At 41.5% G+C, this 24,714-nt stretch overlaps 2 protein-coding genes across 2 annotated transcripts in view; both read left to right on the top strand.

The window, feature by feature from the left end:
* The window catches only part of LOC145394153 (uncharacterized), a 61,824-nt gene extending 50,715 nt beyond the window's left edge, over nt 1–11,109 (top strand). The window contains exons 15-17 of the mRNA XM_080268132.1: nt 1,127–1,217; nt 9,994–10,171; nt 11,043–11,109. Coding sequence (XP_080124258.1) covers nt 1,127–1,217; nt 9,994–10,171; nt 11,043–11,109 — 336 coding nt within the window. The remainder of the gene's footprint in view (nt 1–1,126; nt 1,218–9,993; nt 10,172–11,042) is intronic.
* Nucleotides 10,015–24,714, top strand: part of LOC145394171 (transient-receptor-potential-like protein) — a 45,806-nt gene continuing 31,106 nt past the window's right edge. Inside the window, exon 1 of the mRNA XM_080268151.1 lies at nt 10,015–10,171. The gene's annotated coding sequence lies outside the window, so the exon portion shown is untranslated. The remainder of the gene's footprint in view (nt 10,172–24,714) is intronic.

Here is a 24,714-nt window from a genome sequence, read left to right on the forward strand (position 1 = left end):
CACATCGGCAAAGACCCTTGATAATTGCTGACCCTACGATGCAAGAAGCCTAATCAGCCAGTTGTGAGTGTGCTGTGCCGGTTGAGGTATGCAAACTGCCTCACGTCGTTTATTTATTTATTTATATATTCGTTTATTTAGGATGAAGATGATATAAGGGAAAGTTCTTTAGGCTCCTGTCCTTGTCCTTCCTGCGGTTTGATATCTTGCACAATAATTTTCCTCTCTTGGCTGAAGTTTGTTGTTGTAGGCGAAAGAGGGGACATGGGAAGACTCGGCACTCTGCATTTCTCGTCCATCCTACCAAAATAATTCACAGTTACGATAGGAATTGATCATAAATTTGAGCCTCAGGGCCGTGGGTGTGTTGGTCTCTTGCGCAAATAATAGTCGATTTATCTTCATCTGACGGAGCTGGGCCACTCACAACTTTCGTATTAAGTCGTGTTTGCATAAAATTCGATAATCCCTAGTTATGAGGTAGGGACAAATCTCCTTCGTTACTAGTCAAATCAACCTTCCAATTTGATTGCGTTTGACCTTCATCTGAATTAAAAATGGTTATGGATCGTATCAGTATAAAACAATAATACAGGACCACCACATGTGCCTTCATTTAAACTATCACTCACTCTGCAAATTTGCTTAAAAAGTGTGTGTGTGTGTGTGTGTGTGTGTGTGTGTGTGTGTGTGTGTGTGTGTGTGTGTGTGTTTTGGGCAGTGATATAAGCTGGAAACTTAGGGAACTGTGGCCCAGCTTACCAACAAAGCTGTAACTCTGAGCACAACAAAGTCAACACTCCGAGCCGAAATAAGATTTTTTAATATTCTTGTTTTCTGTGACTGGGCAGTGAGGAAGGGGAAAAACTGAATTGTAACCTTGCGTATCAACGAAATCGTACCTTTGAGCTCCACAACAGGGGCGGAATGAAAACAGGGACGGTGTGATGCAGATTAAAGAAGCAAAGTGGTGACGAGGAAAAGGAAGGTTGAGGAGCGCAGTGACGTAGGTAAGTGGATGAAGGTGTGAGTGGCTTCCCTCTCAGCTCCTAAATGTGGTCTGGTGCTCGCCTCTTGAGTAAAGCTGAATAGCCTATACAGTTTCTAAGGCCTAATGTGTCAACAGGAGTATAAGCTGAAGGCCAGTGTTGCTATGGACGGTGTATTACTGTTTCATCCAGTAGTTGACTTTGAATTCGCGCCACTTGTGTATAAAGGTAATCGAATATCTTCTGTAGTTTGTATGGCTTAATGTGTCAACAAAAACAAATCCTTCTATGCAGTCATGTGATGGTTTGATATAGAGACCAGTGTATGATATAACAGTATTTAATGCAGTAAGTGGCTTTAACCAGAGCAAGTGAATATCGTTTGATGACTTGCTATAACCGAGCAAAACTAAAACTCCTGCTACTAAGGAAGGGGCTAATCGTGTGTGGCAGGCTCTGTTAATCCCAAAGTATTGTATTCTGCAAATCTACTCCTAAAAGATTTTTACGAGAATTTTGTATTATTCCATTCCACACGGCAATAATTAAAATTATATTTTTACAATGTTTCCTTAGATTAGCCATGATATGGGAAATCTTGGCTATGAATGAAGGAGTTACTTCGGGTCGTATTCCCGTTGCCTCTGATGAGTTCGTAACACTTCTTCCTCAACTGTTTATTTCCCACATTTATCATAATTAAAGCAATGTATATTGATATGTCTATATCCAGACACTTTAGTACTGGAGGGGGTAGCGACAGACACCTGAATGTCGTCCTGCTTTCCGCCACAGGTTGCCCTTCCCCCAGCTCACACCCGTCATTCCTTTACCTCCACATTCCATCCCATCCCTCCACTTCAGCCACGGTTTCCCCCTCCCTACACTTCCAGTCGCGTACAATCTTCCAATCAGTCTCGCTTTCTCCATTCTCTCCGCATGGCCAAACCATCTCAAGGGCACTTAAGTAGATGGTTTATTTGCACTCATCTTACTCTTGATTTATATCCTTCCAAAAAAAAGTCCAAGCTTCACTTCTATACGTTAGGGTTGGGATGACAATACTTTCATGCAGTAATTTCTTTGGTTCCATGTTCATCTGTCTTTCTAATTATTGTCTTCAAAGTAGCTGTAACCTTCATTTTCTGGGGTACCCTTTCTTGCACTTCATCCTCCGATAACGTTCTAGGTAAAATTAAAGCACTCACGTTCTGCATATCCTCATCATTACAGTGTGGTATGCAGGATTGTATTGCAAACAGGAATCAATTCTACACGCAAACCGTGGCAAGTGGCCACCCGCAATGGCAGACTTTCAATTTGATTCTGCTCCACAGTCAATCCGTTACTAATCGTTCGTCCCTAGTAACATAAATTAATGTGACCTAACCTAACGCAGCACAACCTAACTTAACCTAATTCAGCCTAACCTAACTTCATTTAACCTAACTAACCGGAATGATTTGAGGATGAATGAGTTTCGGGTCCGAATCGACCCATTGCCCTCTGTGGGGAGCCACTGCCATCAACAAACCTAATTACCTCGTGCTCTTTATCAACACGTTATTTTCGCAGTTTGAGTAACATAAATGCACCACACAATCTTTCGTAGCATAAATGTAATTTCTGCAGAATCTGGGTGTCGTAAATGAATTTACAGTCATGAAAGATAATCCCTGTCATAAAATATTCATCACTTGTTAACTGGAGCGCTCTTGAAGTTTGTTGTTTTGCATGCCACACCTTATTCTTTTACGAAATTTATACCTTTTTCATATTGAGACATTAGTCACTGGTAAAATACTAGAGGATAATAAGGCGCTGTATGCAAAATAAATTAGTGAAGGTATTCTCTAAGATTTAGTTTTTTTTTTTTTTTTTTTTTTTTGAGAGTCCTGCAGTAAGATAGGCTGCTGATACAACATAAATCTCTTTGGATAATCTTGTGCTATTTATATTTTCATATTCTCAAGAGTTTGTCAATGAAATACTTGAGAATAATTGTCATATTCTAAGTAAACTGCTAAGTAAGAAGTGATCCATTGCAAAATACAGTGTTATGCTTGTTTAGCAAGGCATGTTGCCCAGTTTGACTACCATTTAGCGGCGGATTTTTAGGGGGTTACATCATTCATAGATATTTGCAAGTGCTCGTGGGCCCTTCGGGCCCCTCGCACTTCCTCCTGCAGAGGGCTCTTGCGCTGCTATAATATATTTTAGTTATAGCTAGGGGCAACAGATTCTGCGGAGATCCTATGCCGGGCGCCAGGAGCGGCGTTTTTGGGTCAAAATGTGATCACTCACTAAATATAGTAAAAGTTTTTCAATCGTGATGAGACCAAGTTTTTTCACATCAGCGATTTTTTTGCGATTTTTGTGCCAATTTTGGTGCGATTTGAATGTGTAGTTTCGGCTGCCCAAAACACACACACACACACACACACACACACACGGCTAGTCCTATAGTATATAAGATATTTATGACCTCATTCACCTTTTACGTAAACGATTTTTTATTGGCACTAAGAGTGGTGACGGATGTATATTCAAGGTTGTATTTTCTATAAAAATAATTTAGCTGGCTTTGGGATATTATTTCTTTTCTAGAATTATTGTGACGTTTTTAGCAGAGGATACTTTCCTGTTCTTTCCTCTCTTTGTCCTGAAAAATTGCTCTATTAATATTGATGACTGGAAAAATTTGATTCACAGGATATATCGGTGACAATTGCATTTTCGACATGGAAAATTATTCCTGTAGCGAATTCCGTGTGGAAGCAGCGCCACTCGCCTGCGGAGTATAAACAAGAAGCATGTGTGTAGGACGTTCGTTTACAGGGTGATGTTTCGTCAGTCCTACAGGTGAGAAGCATTATCGGTGAATATGTAGTATTTCAGCAGGTACTTATATCACATACTTGAATGTTTTTAATGTTGTAGGATTAATGTACTGGTAGAATGGAAAGTAAGGAATGTCAATATTTTACCTTCTGACGTTATCGCCCACTAATGTCGTTGACTGAGTAGGCGATCCATTGCCATAGGTTTTCAACGGCGATAGTCCATTACCCCTGTAGTCCGATGGCGTACTGTTGGTTTGTTCTTGCTGCTTCCAGACGATTGTAGTCATCTTGAGGGAGACTTTTTGTATTGAAGGGTCAGTGAAATCTCTAACCTCAGCATCAGAACAGTCTCCTTTAACCTGCATGAAATTACCTTTTTTTTTTTTTATGCGAAGAAGAAGGAACCAAAGATCACGAGCCCGCAGATTGTTCCTTCCAGAAGAAAAACAAAATACAAGAGGAAGCCAAATTCAAGATCCGTTCTTTTCGAGATGCCTGGACACACTGCGTTTGATAGACTGGAGATCATAGGAAGCAGGAAATACAGACAGAGGGAGACAGTTCCAGAATTGACCTGTTGCATAAATGAATGACTGCGAGTAACGGTTAACTCTTGATTAGAGAGTTGGACAGAAAAGGGATGAGAGCTTGTTGCTAGACGGGTACTACGCGCCCGTCAAAGAGGTGGAGGAATGCAAGCAGGAATGACGTGATGAATACCGTGTCAGGTTAAAGGGGTTACTGTGAGGGGAGTTAAAGATAGCAAGGAGAACCGAGTGCAACACCAGCCCACCAACTGGTCTAAGGGCTGAATTTTTGACCTTTAACTTTTTTCTTAACACTGAATCCCTTCTTTCTTGCCTAACCCTTAATACTTCCACCAAGTTTGATTGAAATGCTGTAGGATCAAAACTCTGAGCTAACCTTGCCCTTTGATCTTGTAACCTTCCCGCGACCTCAGTCATTGGCGGACTGTTCTCAAAATCGAAATATCGGATTTAATTTGTTCGCACACACACACACACACACACACACACACACACACACACACACACACACACACACACACACACACACACACACACACACACACACACAGCTACCGATCAAAACAACACCACTCTTGCTTCGCCAGGGTGGGTGTAACAAACCTTGACTCGTAAATATTTTCGCCATTATCCATGATGGAGTGAAAGCTCAAGTTTATATTTTATTGTAAAAGACTATCTATCTATCTATCTATTGCCAGACGCCTCAATCCCGTTTGGGGTGGCTACAAACAAATCGCCTCCAAGTCGCCCTGTCCCCCGCCATTTCACTGCCCTGCTCCCAACTCACACCCCCCTCTCTCATATACCTCTCCACCCCATCCCTCCATCTCATCCTCGGCCTCCCCCTCCCTCTTCCCCCCTCCACCTCACTCACATACACTCTCTTCGTCAGTCTTTCACCCTCCATCCTCTCCACATGGCCAAACCACCTCAATGTGTTCCTCATAACGCTCCCTATCACATCCACATCAACACCACAACGTTCCTTTATATCCTCATTCGTCAGCCTATCTCTCCATGTGACTCCACAGGCTCCTCTTAAATAACTCATTTCCACTGCTCTCACTCTTGACTTGTGTCCTTCCAAGCTTCACTTCCGTACGTTACCTTGGCCCAGAGATTCGTCCTTTTGCAACTTATTTAACACACGTCAGGGACAGAGGGGAAAAAATAATACTACGACTCCATTCTTTCTACAGCACTCCTTCGTGACTAGCACCATTTTCTAGTGTTAATCTTACCTGCTTCCACAACTCGACATTCAAGAAGCAGAGATAATTTTAGGCTAAGTCAGAGTGAAAAACAGTATGGCGTAGGTCTCACCAGCATAGTAAGAAATTGGTATGGGAATATATAAACTATTTTGCCTATGGTTTCTAGTTTTTTTTTTCTATTACTTGTAGCCAGTGCCGTAGCCAAAGGGAGTCAGTGGCCACAAGAACCCCACTAGTAGGATCGATATACCATGACATCTTTCATTAATAAGTAGACCCTTCATTTCCTTGACGTATTTTTGTAACCTAGTTTTTATTTGTCACCTCCAGACTATTCTATTTAGCTTAGTACAGCCTTTTCGAAATGGACGGGTTAAAAGATACAACTTTAATTAATCTGTTCACTACGAGAGACTCTAAGTTGATTAAAATATATGGGGATGACAAAAATAAAGTATGTGTACAATTTCTTCCTGTACATTCAGAGAAAACAAGCCAAATGGTTTCCTGTACACCAGGAAACCAGTTTCTACGCTGGGTGGTAACCATATAACCAAATTGTGGCGCCTGGTGGTTTAGTGGGTAAAAGGCACTCCAGTCGGATTGAGCTGGTGCAGGTTTATATCCAAGGTGTGGTTGGGGTTATTGCCCAGGTAATGCCACTCAGGGAAGAGTGAGGCTGGTCACTCTCATCTTAATTGTCAGGACCAACTTGCCTAACCTCGGGCTCCTACGCTGCTCATGGGACAACACTGGATTAGATGATGGATGGATGAACATTCAGGGAAAACACTGAAACTGCATACCCCAGTCCAGCGATATGCCTGCTGTTTTGAAAGAATTACCGAAGAATATTACTGCATCATACAAAAATTTAGTACAGTATCTCGTTGTAAAAGCCGCATGATCGTAATGAAGGCTTATGTGAAGGAGTGATATCCCAGGATACACTCAATGAGTATTAATAATATTAATGATAATAATAACAATAATAATAATAATAATAATAATGATGATGATGATGATGCTAGTAATAATAACTAGAATTCTGAAGGTGCTGAAGCAATATTCATAGATCTCCACATTCCAGATGAAAATACTTTTGTTATCATTGTAGACCGAATACCTTTAGCCTTTTCCTCAACAAAAATGGTGAGTCATATTCAATGTGTACAGTGTATACTGAAGTGGAGGTAGAGAAAGTGAAACCCTATCCAGGCTGCTTAGCAATTGGCCTTTGCCTTGGTGCCTGATCCCCTGAACAGATGGCAGCATGTGTCGGTTAGCTGACTCAGAGTGAACATTAAACTGCCATGGTGACGACACAACGCTGCTTCATTCCAACAATCAAGGTGAATCTCAATGCATCATCCATTTCCACAGATGCCTTTGCGTCATCATACATATTGAATCTAGCTTTGAAAAATCTCCTCTCCACTCCGTATATTCGTAGTGATTTATAATATGCCGGTCTATCTGATCTGTCGGTTATGTCTCTCCAAGTCTTTAAATTCTAAACACCAACCTTGTGTTTGCTTCCAACTGTGTTTTGCAAAATATTTTAGTGCAAATATCTGATCAACACATCCCCTGCCTTCACTGAATGCACCCTATTCTTTGCACACTGAGTTTTCTGTCCCCGCCTTACCCTCATAGTCAATACTCCGCCATACAGAACTCTTACTACCCTCAACATGCAGACACTCATCTTGTTCCCGCAGTTTTCCATCGTAATTTACTACTCCGAGGCTCCAGACTAAAGCCAGTATATCCGTTATTAAGGAATGAATCTAAATGTAATTCCGTTCTTACAAACTTCACTCTTTGTCAGTCACATACTTCATTTGAGAAACCCTCCGATATTTGCTGTTAAAGGTACATACATGAAATTAAAATGCTGCTGTCCCATGTGTGTGGCGCTGAGTTGGTTACAGTTAGTTAACTACATGCTTTTAATTCTCTTGACTATGCGATCACCTCATGGGAAAAGGTTATAAAAACAAGCCTCGTACATGCCTAGCTAAAAGAAAACATAACAAGTATTAGGCGGAAAGTAGCCGTTCCGGTGGGTAAGGTGCACAGAAAAGTACCTAGTTAGGAACACCAGGTTCAGCTATGTCTGAATAGTGAAGGAGGCTGCTTTCAAAATTTGGTGAATCTGTGGATGCATTGCAGTGAAATGAAGAAAGTATCAAACTGCATTTAATTTTGTTCATTAATGATGAATATATTGGAATTATTTTGTGGCCTCAGACAGTAGCGCTGGAAACATTTCAGCATGGGAAGGGAGGAAGGACACAAGTACAGCCAGTGTCGGTAAAAACGCGCGCACACACACACACACACACACACACACACACACACACATATATATATATATATATATATATATATATATATATATATATATATATATATACATACACGAGTATATGGCACTCACTTGCGAATGCAGTATATGAGAGTAAAACAGTAGGTTCAGGTGTACGAGGGATACCTCCGATATGCTGGGAGGACAGACTTCAAGAATATGTGAAAGAGGTGGAATAGGAAGGCAATGCAGAGATCAGGATGTGAGAAGTGCATGATTAAACAAGCATGTCTGGAGGCCCACCTGCCAAGCGGCCACTACTTGGAGGTAGTTCTCAGACGGAACGATGCATCAGAGCCAGAAACAGAGTTATTAAGCCACCTCTACATCACCCTCCTCTACATCTCAGGTTCTTGACCATGTAAGTAGTGCCTGATCCAAAAAGTAACACATTTCCTCATAAATTATAGTTTTTCAAATATGATCTTGCCAGATATCATTCAAATAATTATTTAATTGTTATTCTAAGCACGTTCTTGACTGATTACAATAGGAACTTACCGGTACTCTTGTGAAGGATACCATACCGTAGTATATGTACTGATATATATTTCTTGTGTTAGTGTTGCACAGTATATCTGCAGTGAGTTCACCACGAGATACTGGGGGGCAAAACCCATTGTTTGCACCCTCACAAAATTCAGGGGGGACTACTGCATCCGTAGCCCCGCACTTTCAGGACCCTTGAGCTAAGTAGTAAATCACCGCGTACCAGAATGCATATACCCATGATATCAGTTTCATGGTTGTGGAGTTGCACAGTACGTCAGTTACTCATGATTTAGGGCAACATCAGGGCTGTAATTGTTGAAGTTGAACAAGCAGGACTCTGATTCGATATTTAAATTGTGAAGAGCAGTTCTGTAGTCCAGAAAAAATGTGTACTCCGAGAGGCCAACACCCGCACCCTATAATCCGTGTGAGGCACAACACTGGACCCTGCCAAGTGACCTGATCGATTGTTCTTAAAATTGACTGACTTCATCCTTTTCTTATCCTCAACACTTTCACTAAGTTTGGTCAAATTCTGATCAAATTTCTCTGAGTTAGCTTTGCCTTGACTTTTTTCGACCAAAGTTTAATAACTTGTTCCCATGATGGTCGTCAATATTCCATAAATGGTCCAGCTCTGTTTAATACTTTTTCCATAATTTTGCTTACAGACAGAAGGACAGACAAGCAAACCGAAATTAACGCCCTCGTATCACGCTTGCGGGTGTAACAAAAGTGTGGTCGAATGTGGGAGCATTATAACCTTCTTGAGTTATATACATGAAAACTACAGCGTTCTGGCACTGGCTTACAAAATTAGATCAAAGAAAATTATGAAAACGTCTTAGTGATATTTCAAAAATAGTTCGTGGTTTAAGCAGGTATTTTATATACTACTAACCCCATCCAATGTCCTGTTCACATTTTCAAATGTACTATTCATAAATTTTAGGTAAATGATCGTTTATTTTCATCGCAACTACTAAAGCTCTTTTATATCCCACAGGTCTTGTATGACTCTCACTGTAGTATTATTGCGGAAGATATGTAATGTGGTCTTCTTGATAAATGAAGCGTAGTGACGATTTCATAAAATAAGTAAGTAAATATATATACAACAGCACGATGTACCGCTTCGTTCCGCCTCAACCCAAACGCTGGCAAGACACAGCAAGATTAACACAGCTTCAAGAGCAGCAGCGAGGAAGCACCCACACTGCACACGGCGGGTGTTTAGTATTAAAAGGGAAAACAAATGACAGCGTTCTTGTTTTGTCTCAAGCCTAATTTTACCACTGGGTCAGAATGATTGATTTGATAAGTGACGTATGATCGGCGTTATGAAAAGTGACACGAGCAGTTGCGAAGTGTCAGTTTGCATAGTGTGTGTGGTGTGACCTCCATGTAGGCGCCGTTGGTTGTCATTATTCCCGTTATGGTGTGGTGGAGGCCGTTGGCAGGTGCTCTCGTGGCACCACTTCTACCCTGGCTTCCAGGTCCAACAGCTAAACAGATGAACAGAAACCCTACAAGTCCAGTATAAGAGGGACTCATGCAGCGTGCACGTGCTAGTCTCTGTGTGCAAGCGTGAAGAGCCAGCCTGTGTTGTTGGTTGCACGCTGATCCAGTCTCCAGGAGGCCGTTCTGGGTTTATGGAACTGGAGAGCACCACACTGCAGCATCCATCTGTGTCCGCTACTCTTGACGTCTGGTGAGTGTCCCACATACCGTTACACCTGACGGAGCTATAGTGTACACAGTCTTCTAATTACTGAGGATCATTTTATGGAAAAACTGTGTGCATTAGATGTGATTAGTTTCCAGGCCACGTTACAGGGCGCACTAAGCAACGAGGCAGAAAAAACCAAACACGCCTGACTTCATCATGGGATTCACAATATGCTGTCAGATTTCTGTGAGCTTACACCTGCGCATTCTCACATTCGTCTATGATGGTGAATGATCACCTCACGTGGACCAGCCTCTGCGCTACACTGTTGGGTTTACCTTCGGAAGTCTATGATGGTGCAATGAAAATGTAAAATCTAGTTTGTCTCGTTACCATGGCAGAAGGACAGTCTCTTTTCCTGAATTCAGTGAAACTAATATACACGGCGGCAATATTGATATGTTCTCTGTCAAGGAAGTACCTGTATTTTGAGTGTCCGTAACGTGGTCACCACTGCAGAGTTATGAGGGAACAATTTGTAAATATTATGTGATGAAGTACTTGACCACCACACTAAATTATTCTGCAATATACGCCTGTCCAACTGACCAATATATATGTAGTATAAGTACACACACACACACACACACACACACACACACACACACACACACACACACACACACACACACACACATATTCTCGTAAATAAATAAATAAATAAATATATATATATATATATATATATATATATATATATATATATATATATATATACTCTGTGAAAAAAGTAAACCTTAGACAGCATATCAGTGAAACTTTCTAATGAACTGATACAGCGGTAAGCTGCAGCCACAACTACTGGGGACAATGAAGATTATATCACTTATCAGTTTATAAACTTTAACCTCAGTACACGGGCTTTGGGTGCCTCAGTGGTTACCGTGTTGGCCTCCTGTATTGCTGTGCATTCACAGTGAGATTGAAGTCATCTGTGGTGACCGTTCATCGTGGGTGGTGGTAGTATGTTCTTTAATATGGTAGCATTTGTACCTTGCTGGTTCGTATCGATTAAAATATACAGACTCCGACACACAGTTCTCCACACACACACACACACACACACACACACACACACACACACACACACACACACACACTGCCCTCACCCCTTTCTGATTTCAAATTTTCTGGAAATCGCGGTCATGAAGTGTGCCTCCTACGGGCTGATACAAATAACAGTCCGGGAACGTAATTATTAGCTTATTGCTGATACTAAGAGGCGATTATTGATTTTCATTTTAAGAAATGCTTTTCCAACTGGAGGAATTAAATACAGGCTTCGTGCATCCTTCCTGATAGAAATCTTTTGTAACCTTTAAAGAATTTTCTCTGGGTAGCAAGAATACACTAAACAGGACGTCACTCGGACTGAAGGGGTTAACACACCTTGACTTGAATTGGGTATAAATCAGGCAGAGTGAAGCTGATACTGTACTGAACAGTTTAATGCATTTCCTTGAATTAACCGGCAGCCACAGTACATACATACATACATACATACATACGCTGTTATATTTCTGATCTATGCAGTTTAGATCTTTATCAATATATTACAGGTGTTTTCCTTTCCTTTACATCCCCTCACCCACCCATGCCCTCCTTTACCCATCTTCCCCTTAGAGGCGGCGGTGGTGTCATCCAAAGCTTACTCGACCCGTAAAAGGCAGGTTAAAGACTCGATGCGCACACCGTCATGAGAGATTTGGCCTAGACCTTCTTTACCTGTGACACCCTGTTCCTACCTTCAAATGAAATAGGGACCTGCACTGCAAATTTGACAGTTGCGTGTCATAGTATATGCAAAAACCAAATGGCTGGCTTAATGACCCTCGTGTAATCGATAGGCATCTACATAAGCTCTCCTTTTCCCTCTGCCCCTCCCTCCCCACTCTTTGTCATCTTTTCTCTTTCCTCTTCATTTCACCTTCCCTGTGTTCGCTATCCATCTCCCCTCCTTGCTTCTCTGTACACACCCTTTTCCCTTCCCCCCCCCTCTCTCCCCCTCCTCTCCTCCCTCTCTCACCTTGGCAAGCTTTTATTTTGTTCTCTTTACGTTGTTCATGTAGCTGTGTAAGACGTCGTTCTGTGCTTGTATTGTGATAATGTGTGAATGGAAACAGCGATGAAGATGTTAGGTCATATGCGAGTATAGTAATGACCAAAGTGGAAATGAGGCTGTGAGTGTGTATGCATGTATATAGGTGTGTGTGTGTGTGTGTGTGTGTGTGTGTGTGTGTGTGTGTGTGTGTGTAAGCAACAAGGATTAGCGAGTTTGTCCTGACGTCACCCAAACATCCCGTCTTACCCACCATTACCCCCATAAGGCTAAACACATTACCAAGACCTACGAGTGCACCTCAAGTCTAACTCCTTCCTTTGCATCACGTATTCCTCTGGTTTATTTTGGCTGCCTCTTCACCAGTATATTTTGATTAAGATCCTTCACTGTGTACTCGAAATTTAACTTCAATAGCAAGAGGATGCGTTTTCTTACTGCTGCTACGTTCAGACTCTTATATTCAGTTGAGTAAGGACGTATAGTAGTGAAAGGGTTAATGTTTCCTACGCCAAGCACCGCCAGTTTGAAAAGTCTCCTAAGCTGAGTAAAGTTGCCTGATGATAGCGAGAATGAGGTGTAGAAGACGCCATTGGACTGAGGGAATTAACATGCCGGGAAAAAAGATAATAAACACATGAGTAGGGAGGATCCAATAAAAGTGCTTCTGGTCTTTAACCATTTCATTACGGTGGCGTCTTTCTCTGTTTACCTACACTCCAAACAGACGATTTTTTTTCTTCGATTTTCTTCAACTGTGGTAGTGAAGGGGTTGATTAAGTCTATATCTAACTCTTCCAGCTCGAAAATCTCCCTTCAGCTGAATAAAATCGTCTGGAGTTGGCAAAAGCAATAAAGCCCGATTCGTACTGAAAGGGTATGCCTTAAACTTTTCTCTCCAGTTCGTACACAAGGATATTTCATTTTGGCGAAAACTAAAATATTTTTGTCCAACTGAGAGAAATCCCACCAATACAAGACTTAAAAAAAAAAAAAAAAAAAAAAACACTAGCAACACCCTCTTTGCCACTGGAACATGCTCATTTATGAATTTATTTAGACTAACATGAGACGATTTTGTTCAGTCGAGAGAAATCCTGTGAGTCAGATGGTTAAAACTGAATACTTGCATCTGTGTGTTCGCCACTGTCTTCCACACGAGCATCCATTCGCCTTCATTAACTCACAGCCGGATTATATCAAACTGTGAACGCCGAGGTGTGAGCAGGACCCTACCTCTGACGGTCACTTATGGAACACCTGATACTGCTGGACCTCTTGAGTCTTCACCCAACATTACCCTTCAGTCCTGTGACCCGGTTTTCCTGATACGTTCTTGCTGCCACTTCATTCAGCTAAGGAGATATCTGTTGTGGTGAAGGGGTGAATGAAGGTTATACTGTACGTATCCTCCTCAGTTCCACAAATCTTTACAGAGTTGAATAAAACTTTCTAGAGTTGGCGGGAAAAAAATATGTGATCGTCAAGAGAGGATTAAAGAGTGTTGTCAGCAGCGATACAGAAAGAACAGACTTGTTACCTGTCATCGCATGCTTCGCAAATTATTTACGTGTGGAACCCTTAGTGCCGTAGTATCGGACGCCGCTAAAGTCTACAGCAGTGGAACACCTTGAATGTGAAAAACCTTAAAAGTGACTGACTGACAGGGCCGCCGAAAGAGATGTTGTCCAGTTTTAAAATTTCGAGACTTATCCACACTTCCGTGCTGTCATTTTCAGTGGTATTCTCTCCGTGTTATTTGATGTTTTGTTTACTTGTGATCTTTCTTGAAGGTGTTACGTTAATTTGGGTGCAGATTATATTTCGGAGGTTGAGTGTGTTGAACTGACTCGGTATTTTCTTCTGTGTGTGTGTGTGTGTGTGTGTGTGTGTTGGGGGAAGGATTAGAATTCCATGTGTTATTTTTCCGAAGAATGATTAAAAATGGTTTCGTCTCGTCACCTCTCCCTTCCTCTGGCTGATCGATTACTTTGTCTCACTTCACCACAGCGCTTCATCTCTTTCCTTCACCGTTGTTGTTACGCTAGAAAATTCTGTTCAAAGTTCTTGTCTTCTATCCTTTTTTCTGCAGGACGATCATGTAGTATCCTTCTGCCCACGTGTGCTCCTTCACTGTTTGTTTGTCACTTTAATGCGAGAGTTTAGAGAAATTCTTGTTTTAGTCCATCCGTTTACAATCGTCAGTCTTTAAGGTGATGTACTCAAACTTCTCGAAATGAGCAGACCTTGATTTTGCTTCTTATGGATTTGACTTTATTATTTACACATTAAAACGTTTCCTTCACCGTCTTCAAATTTAAACATCTACTTTCTCTGGGGTAGGTAAGTGAGGGCAGGACTAACCTTGTTCAAATGAGCCTTCCGTGCCATTAATTTTTCAAGACCAGGTCACCGCTGGGAACGAGGAAAAGTTGTTGTACACAGCTAAGCAGATTACTGGGGAGGGGAAGGGGAGGGAGGGAAGGGCAGAGGGGAGACGGGAATGGAAGGGAGGGGGAGAGGAGAGGGAGGAGCGAGTGCTAAAGGGAGAAAAAAGGGAAGAGAGAAAGATGAGAGAGAATGGGTGCTTGTGTTGCCACGCGCCTCTCCCGAGGTCCATCCAGAGGGTTACCATGATTTTCAGTAAACATCCTCCAGCTCTGCAGTCATCATCTTCACCTAACCCACCCCCGCCCACCTGGCCAGCCTGCCTTACTTCATGCAGTTTTACACATTATCCTTCCATCTTGTTTTTGGTCTTCGTCATTTCCTTCCATCTAAATCACCGTAATCCTAACAAAAATTTCTATTCGTATAATTTTGATGGCCAAGAACCAAAATTCAAAGAAAAATACGGTAGTAATACCGAAGGAAATTTGTCATACATCCACTGCCCCATTATTCAAGTGTTCGAAATTCTGTCCTGCACCCTACAGGCGAAAACACCCACACTGTTGCGGTTCATTTGATTATACAGTTGTCACACGTCAAGCCGTTATGCAGATTGACACGTTACTAAAGGAATGTCACTTTTGTTATGTGTGTACCGTAATCGTACATCCTCTCTCCACCCAGATCTAGCTTTGTAAATTTCCTTTGCTTTCTTAGCATCCTTAGCTTCGTTCCCCACGTATTCAATTGATGTACTCGTGGGATAACTTTTTTCTTCCAAGCCTCCTCAAATCTTCAAACTCACTCACATCAATCTTTTCACCTTGTGGGTCATATCAGTTCTGCCAGTTAGCACATCATCAAAGAACACACATTTTTACATTCTGATCAGTAGCACTCCTCACTCCATATCCTTCATGAGTTCATATTTCTTAACCCATCATTTTTATGCAGTCTACATATAAGCTTCAACCGTCCCATTCCCTCTGCCCTCACTCCAAAACTTTTATCATGTCGTACCAATGTTTCAGACCTACATTTTCTGGTCTGGGTACCGACACCCACCCATACAGTGTTCATTCGGCCTCTGGTCTCAGTTTTCTGTACCGTAACAAGACAGTCATAGCAACAGACAATTTCTTTCTTGACACTACTCCCCACTTCTTTTGCACACTACCGACTCATTTCTCTCACTTCATCAAAACATTTCCATTGATTCAAGTCTGTTGCAGTTCACCGCCACACCGCATTGTCACCATGTCCTAACAACCATTACTTCAGTGTGTACTGCACTGTTTCATTGTCTCACGCTGCCATGACATTTTCAAACTTATAAATGCTACTCAGTTACATTTTCTACATGTGAGTATAAGTCATTCATCCGTGTCTTTATTTTCTATCTATCTATCTATCTATCTATTGCCAGACGCCATAATCCCCTAAGGGGTGGCCATTTGACTTTGAGTTATTTGTTTTACGGGGAGGGGCACTACCCTCCACCAACCCACTTGTTGACACATAGGGAGCACGTATGGTTTGGTTATATGGTTACCATCCAGCGTTGTAAATGGTTTCTCGACTAATAGGAAACCATTTGGCTTGTCACTCAATGTAAAGCCACCTGTAAAGGAAAGAAAAGCAATAAGAAGTGACAGGAAAGATGGGATAAATAGGAAGAGGGGAAGGCAGGCACAGAAAAAGAATGATAAAGGCTAAGGAAGAAGTAGGCATCACTACATGAAGTGAGTGGATGATGGTCGCCGTAGTATATTTACCTCCACACATTACTGTTCACAAATAATCACAAACTTCTGCCCAGTCTGCAAAGATCCCGTTCACTGTTGACGAGAGGCAGTAATATTGCATCCACTGGTTATAAAGCATTCCATCTTTCACCACTCTTCATCATCTACTCTGAAATTTTCCCCCACTTTTGTTTTTACCTCCCTCATAACCTCATACATTTAGGTGGGGCTGAAAGGGACACATACATCGTAAATCCACTGGGACATCAGGTACCCTTGTGTCACCCCAAACTTTGATACTGAAGCACACTCACTCACATAAACATTCTTATACTTTTACATACGCATCACTTCTATAATAATTTTATCTTCAAACCCCAGAAATTTTTCTTGTATACTGTGCATACGTAACACTTTGTATACTCCCTCTCCTGTTCATCATATATTAATTTTCAAGATCCATAAATACCACACATTTTTTGCAAACTTCCCTACATGCCCTCTCCACCGTTTGCATTATTTCAGGTACAGTATATAATGGATACACAGACCTCCACCATCACTGAACACTACGCTGTTTATTGGTGGTTACAGCCCAAGGATAAGGAAGGAGGGGGGTCACTGGAAATGGGAATTTGTATAACTCATGTCCCCCTAGGACACACACACACACACACACACACACACACACACACACACACACACACACACGAGCTACAAGAAGAATTAAATAAACTTCATGAATGGAGTAATACATGGCAAATGGAATTCAGTGTGGACAAGTGTCATGTAATCAAGTTTGGTAAAAGTGGAAAAAGACCTGATTGGGATTATACGTTAGGAAATAAAACCCTATACACATCAGAAAGAGAGAAGGACCTAGGTGTGATTATCAATAACAGACTATCTCCGGCTGACCACATCAGTGAGAAGGTACGGAACATGTATACACTGCTTGCAAATATGAGAATAGCATTCACATACATAAATGAAGACATGCTAAGAAGGATAATAACATCATTCATCTGACCAACCCTGGAATATGCATCAGTAGTCTGGAGTCCTCATCTCAAAAAGCATATAGACAAGATTGAAAAAGTTCAAAGGGCCGCTACAAGATGGATACCAAGCTTAAGGGACCTAAGCTACGAAGAAAGACTAAATAAACTGAATCTACCAACACTACAGGAGAGAAGGAAAAGAGGTGACATGATAATGCTATATAAATGCATATCAGGGAAGGAGAAAATAGACATAAATGATTACTTAACATATGGGGAAGCATCAGGAAGAGGACACTGCAAAAAACTGCATAAGAAGAGAGGTGATAAAGACGTAAGGAAATTCAGTTTCCCAAACAGAGCAATTGATCAATGGAATGCACTACCGAATGAAATAGTGTGTGCCAAAACAATTCACAAATTTAAGGATATGTACGATAAATATGGTTTAAGACACGGGACAGTACGAGCTTGACTCATTCCTGTAAAGATACAATTAGGTAAGAACAATTAGGTAGGTAAGAACACACACACACACACACACACACACACACACACACACACACACACACACACACACACACACCACTCGCTGGCCCAGTGGTATCTCTCTCGCCTGCCATCTGGTCGACGGTGGCTCGCGTCTGCTCCGGACGTGGTTACTGTCCCCCTTAAGCAAGGGGATGGGTGTGTGCGTGTGAGAAGGTCACAGCCTTGCCCTTAGGTCGGACAATATGAGCTCTCACTTCTCTTCCGGGAGGGTAAAAGCTGACGATCACGACCATCACGTGACCCTGACCGACCCGGTGAATTACACACACACACACACACACACACACACACACACACACACACACACTCATGGTACTTACATTAACTGTGTAACACTTAACACAGCATTTAAAATGAGACTTAAAAGGATCGTAAATTCACAAACTGTTGTATGTTTACCCGAAAATTTGTACCGTAATATGAAAAATAATAATTGTTGTTTGATACTAAATTATATGAAAAAAAAATATATATATATATATATATATATATATATATATATATATATATATATATCTATATATATATATATATATATATATATATATATATATATATATATATATATATATATATATATATATATATATATATATATATATATACCTACACCCAAATATACAGTCCGTGTCGAGACTCAGAAGAAAAAGACTGAGTGTGAATGTATGCAAAATAAACAATATGGAGGATTCATTCATTCATTCATTGCCAGACGCCATGTATCCCAAACGGGGTGGCCAAGGGCTTAGAGTTAATTGTTTTACAGGGAGGGGCACTAATCCTCCACCAACCCCACTTGACACGTAGGGATGCCAACAGCATCTGGTGTTCCCAGGCGGTCACCCATTTGGAGGATGCTGGGAATAATTGCTTTTTATATCTCATCAGCCAAATTAGCCGTGGTTTTTGGCTAAATTTTGAGATTTATTATGATGAGAAAACCAAGCTGTTATTCCTTTAGTGTTTCCTTCTGCTGTGCAGGGAAAGAAGGATGGGTGCAAATAACAAGGCTGAGTAAATTAACACCCCAGTAACTCTCAGTCTCCTCGAGTAACCTTCCTCCATGTCTCGTATACAAGTCATATTTTTGCCAGTATTTCGGTACCTTCGTAGCTCCCATGCATCTCAAAACTTGTCACAAGATACTCCACTATCGTCTCTCTCCCACTCATCATTTCACCATATTTCCAGTCTTCTACAGAGCTTTTCCCAGCTACTTCTTCGAAAGCGGGGGGGATTGGACGAGGGGAAAGAGAACGCTAAAGGAAAACTAACGGGAATGGGAGTGAAAGCAGTAAATGGGGAGTCAGGGGATGAGAAATGGAGGGAAAGGAGGAAGTGGTTGAAGAAGCAAGGAGGGAAGGAGAAAGAGAAGGAAGTAAAGATGCAAGGAGGGGTAGAGGAAGACAGTGAGACAAGACGGGAGGGAGGAAAGGAAGAAAAGAGTGGAAAAGGGAGACAAAAACATAGGGAGGGAAGAAATGTGACAAGGACTGAGGAAGGGAGGGAGGGAGGGCAGGTTGAAGACAGGGAAGCAAGGAGACGGCCGGGGCCAAGTGACGCAGGCTTCCCACACTGTAAGGCTTCTCGCGGGTGTGACCAGGAACTTGCACAAAGCGGGTTAGTCCCATTCCGCCACCTGGATACTTTTTGTGGCCTCCCAGCGTCCTTCCTGCACACTCACGCTCTCTGTCGGTATTCACAAACTCCCTGGAGGTGGAGTGGTGGGTAAGACTGTTTGCTTATATTACCCTTTTTTATATACGGCCACCAGACACTTCACAGCCAAATATCAAAATAAAAATACGAAAAAAACAAAGTGATTCCTGAATATTAGCTGCCATGGAGACTTACATTTGATGGGATTTTGCTGAGATCTTTTATAAATCCGGACTCTGCTGCTCTGCCCTCGCGTCTCGTCTGCTGTGCTGGGGCCATGAGGGAAGCCAGGGGACATAACGAGATAACACAAATTCACGCTGGAATGTTTTGCAGATTTGTTCATTGGGATTTTGCAGCCGTACGCGTAAACACTTCAATCCGATGGCGTGCTGGTGTTTTCTAGTTCATGCCTGCGATCTCCAGACGGTTTCATTAAGCTTTGGAAGGAATTTTCAAACTGGAAGAGACAGAGACATGGCCTTCGTTAACCCTTCATTGGCACACTGAATAAATTAGCCTTTGAATGATAGGAATAAAACCTGAAATACATCATCGGACTGAAGGGATTAAAGATTATGTGGCAAAGAGGAAGGCAATCCCTCAGTTTGTGCTGGGCGATTATGTGACGCTTGTGGGTGTTAGTTCAGTATATAGACAGCGGCACGAGGAGCTGTCCGTCACACTGATGCACAGACCAGACAAGATGGAGTTCCCACACGTGCAACACACATGGTCATAAAACACTTTTAGCTATGTAAACTTTAACCCCTTCCGTCCGGTGACGTACTTTTTTCTGCTTCTTGCTATCACTAAACGATCTTGTTCACATTAAGAGAGATTTTCCAAAAGAAGCGGGATATCTATTGCCAGACGCCATAATCCCGTAAGGGGTGGTAGTTTGTGTTTGAGTTAGTTGTTTTACGGGGAAGGGCATTAACCCTCCGTCAACCCACTTGTTAACACGTAGGAAACACATGTGAGTTGGTTATATGGTTACCACTCATGGTTGTAAATGGTTTCCTGGCTTATAGGAAACCATTAGGCTTGTTACTCAATGTAAAACCACCTGAAAAGGAAAGGGAGTAATAAAAAGTGACGGAAAGTTGGGAGTAATAGGAAGAGAGGAGGACAGACAAAGAAAAATAATCAATATGAAGGCGGAAGTAGGCAGCACAACATCATGTGAGTGGATGATGGTCGCCACCGCCTACCACACACAACCTTACTTAACACATCATCCGCGTCCTAAAGTTGTGTAAAATCGTCTTGATGTAGAAAAATAAATAAGTAAATAAATATTTAAATAAAAGTTAGCGTCCTGGGATAGGCCTAGTTAACCCGTTTGGCCGGATGACGGAATTTTCTATTCATTCTTGTCACCATTTGTCGATTTTAGTCAGATCAGGAGAGTTTTCGAACTAGAGGGGTTAAATGTAATTAGATATGTTTCATTAACCCCTTCACAATAAGGGGACTCCTAAGTTCAGTGAAATCGTCTGAAAATAACAAGGATAAACTACAAAACACTTTAGGGGATTTAAGATGCTTACCCTACACACCTTCGACCCAGCCTTGGGTACACAGTGCTGGCGTCAGCGTTGTAAGTGCAGGCAGGTTAAGCCGAAGCCGTAGCAGCACAGCCCACAGGAATTAGGCAGCAGCTCAACAGGTTTAATCAGACACTGACTCATATTTTTCGCAGTTTTTGTTGCCGGATATATATATATATATATATATATATATATATATATATATATATATATATATATATATATATATATATATATATATTTCTTTTTCTTTTCTTCTTCCTTTCTTTTTATCTTTTTCCTCTTATGTATTTAGGCTATTTATTTATACTGTTCTTTGTAGCAGGCGACGGAGCAGCAACAAGTACGGTATAATGAAATGAGGTAGCATGACATAACAAACTGGCTAAAAATCTGTTATGATATATCAAAAGAAATTTAGGTCTTGGGTTAAATAGACTATTACAGAAAACTGTCGCTAATGGGGAGGATATTAAAGAAGGGAAACGCAATTATTTATTTTTACACTGATCTATTAGGGTAAAATAAATGGGATGGCATATGTTTATATTTCCTTTTCCTATACCAGATTTCCTTACATGATTCATACATTACTGTAGGCCTACTCCTTTCACCTTAACCAGAGTTTCGTCCCTTTGAGGTTTATATCACATAGTTCAGTGGCAGATAAAGTTAATAGTAGGCTATGACTTTGTATCCGTACCATTGCACTTCTTCATGACTAGCATCATATTCTAGTGTCATTCTCTTGTTACAACTCAGCATTGAAGATGGCGAGACGGCAATTTTAGGCTAAGATAGAGTAAAAGGAGTGTTATCATTCACCTTACTTTTTCGACCATTTGCATGAAGTGAACACATGATTACCTGCGATGCTTTCCTGTTTGCTTGCCCCTAGTTAAATATTTCAGTTAACATTCCTGATGGCAATACAGCCCAGTCTACAACCCCAATCTTACTGCGTGTACTCCCCCCATCCCCACCGCCCTCCTACAACCATCGCAGCCTGTCCCGCCCATTCCTTTCCGTCCATACCACCATTTTTTCCCACAAAAAAAAATAAAAAAAATAAATAAATAAATTATTATTTTGGAAACCAGTGTCTAGATTTTTTTTTTTATACGGTTTGTAAGACTAGACCAGAATCACTGTGGAAAGAAATGAAGTGATCTGACAGACCTAAAATTCCCTAAAAGTTTTTGAAATGACTTAATTATTTACACATTTAAACGTTTCCTTCACTATCTTCAAATTTAGAGACGTATTTTGGATGGCTTGGAAGGCTTTGTAACATCCTTTCCTTAGCACTTCATGTTGACCATTACATTTACATATTCTCATAATTTATGTTATTTATAGTGTTTTAATACCGACATAGTTTGTATCAGTGACATCTGTCTATTATCTTGTCTTTTTTGCTCCAACTGTTGCGTAGACACCCGAGGCTAGGCTACTCAGTCCGCTTATAGAAGGCAAGAGCGACCAGCCTTTCTCTTCCTTCGAGTGGTTTTACGCGGGCAATAAACCCCAGTGTTCCCTTGTATGAAAACTCTACTGGCCCCAACCGCCTGCAGCGCCTTAACCTACTAGATGATCCGCCATCCATTTGATCATAATTATGTTCACTAAACAATGTAGAAACTTGTTTCCTGGAATATAGGAAAACATTTGGCTTGTCACTCAGTGTAGAGTCAGCAGAAGGTTGCAGTACATTAAGTGAATGACCGGTGAGGGCCACCATCCACCACATATTGGTAACATACAAGAGGGTAATAAGGTGCAACAGGCAATATAAATCGCTGAAGAAGAGGTGCAACGTATTCTCCAAAGCCTCTTAGAATGCAACACTGAATACCATGAAGGTTGGCAAATGGACCTCACCTCATTATAATTACTTCCTTAACGCATTCGGTTCAGCGACGTATTTTTGCTGCACTCACAGGAGACGACTACATCCAGTGAGTGTTCCTGTGTCACTCATTCATTGTATCTTTTTGAAGGGTGAAATTTGGCACGATGCAACCGTAGAGTTTTGTAAGTCACAGTTACTTGGGGAATATTGAGAGGGAGTATTACTGGTATGTGTGGTGTGCGTCTGAGGCATGTCTGGAGTGTGTCTGAGGTGTGTGACCAAAAACAAGGGACAAATTTGGGGATGTGTTGAGGTGGCGGATACTGTTATGGTGGGTACAGCTTTCAGAAGTGTCCTTCGTCTTGTTTAACTTTGTTTTTGATATCTCCACACACTTCTATTCAACGTTTGTCTAGCGGTGAAGAAGATAATAGGCCTACGAAAAAAGGCAACATGTAACCCCTCAAGCTTGAAGAGTCAGGCCTGAGCTGTCAAATGATGTAATGATTGTGGTAAGGAATAAATACCAGACACTCGTACGTTGCTGATCTGAAGGGGTTAATGGACTTGGGACCTAATTGGACCCTAATTGACCTGATTTGCCGGGTATGGGTGGACCTGTAAATGGCTGTGAAAAGGGTCAGTGTTGTAAGCGGCCTCGGGTAATTATTCTGCACATAACACCTTAATATCTTCTTGTATGTTATTGATGTAAATTATACAAATATTAAAAAGATTCAAGCATCATACAAGACAAGGAAAAGGTGTGATATGCAAAACAATTCGCCAAGAAAGAGGTGCAACGAAGCCAGTTATGCCACCTAGAATACGGATCTATGCCTGAAATTATCTTGAAATACTTGAATACATTTTAACCATTGTGCCCTGGGACGTCTTTTTACTTTATACTCATGTGCGCTGCAGACGCGGTGGGATATTGTACCGCTAAGTGTGCGTGCGTGCATGTGTGTATGTACGGTCCGTAGGTATGTATTTATGTATGTATGTATGTATGTAAGCGCGCATGTGTCTGTCAGTGTGTCTACCAAACGTATAGCTTAACCACTTAGAATCTAATTTTAGCCAGATTTGGTGGAAGGGTTGAGAGTTAGCCAGGGGATTGACCCATTATTTCCTAGGACAGTAGCTCAGAAGTCAAGGTCACATGGCGATGTTAAGTTAAACAGTTTTGATTCGGTTCACATCAGACTTACTGTGGGGGTGGAGGGTAAGGCAAGGGCGAATGGAATCGACTTTGAAAACAGTCAAAGGTCACGGGGTGAAAGTTAGACTAGTGTCTCTGCGAACGAAATAACTAAAACACTTTCTTGTTTGTTATTTGGGTCAAGCTTGCGAGAAGGGTTGACGCTCGGACAAGGAACTGCCTTTGTCTTACTGAGGGCAGTGGGTCAAGGGTCAAGGTTACATGGCAAGGTTAACTTACGTAGTTGTTATCTGATTTATAACAAACTTGCTGGAAGGGTTGCAGGTAAGGCAAGGATGAAGGGATTTAATATTAGGATCAGTTGGTGAGAGATGAAAGTCACGGGTCAAGGCAAAAAAACTCAACCCTGTAACCCAAACAGTTTTGACTCGATATGAACCAGGTTTGGTGGACATGCTGAGGGTAAGGCAAGGACGAAGGTGTTTGATTTTTAGAACAATAGGTCAGAGTCACACGGCAAGGTCAAAATTTGCCCTGTATGCCTGAAC

The sequence above is a fragment of the Coenobita brevimanus genome, chromosome 26, assembly GCF_032717465.1.
Source record: "Coenobita brevimanus isolate Jiangsu-jjx chromosome 26, ASM3271746v2, whole genome shotgun sequence".
Taxonomy (NCBI): Eukaryota; Metazoa; Arthropoda; class Malacostraca; order Decapoda; family Coenobitidae; genus Coenobita; species Coenobita brevimanus.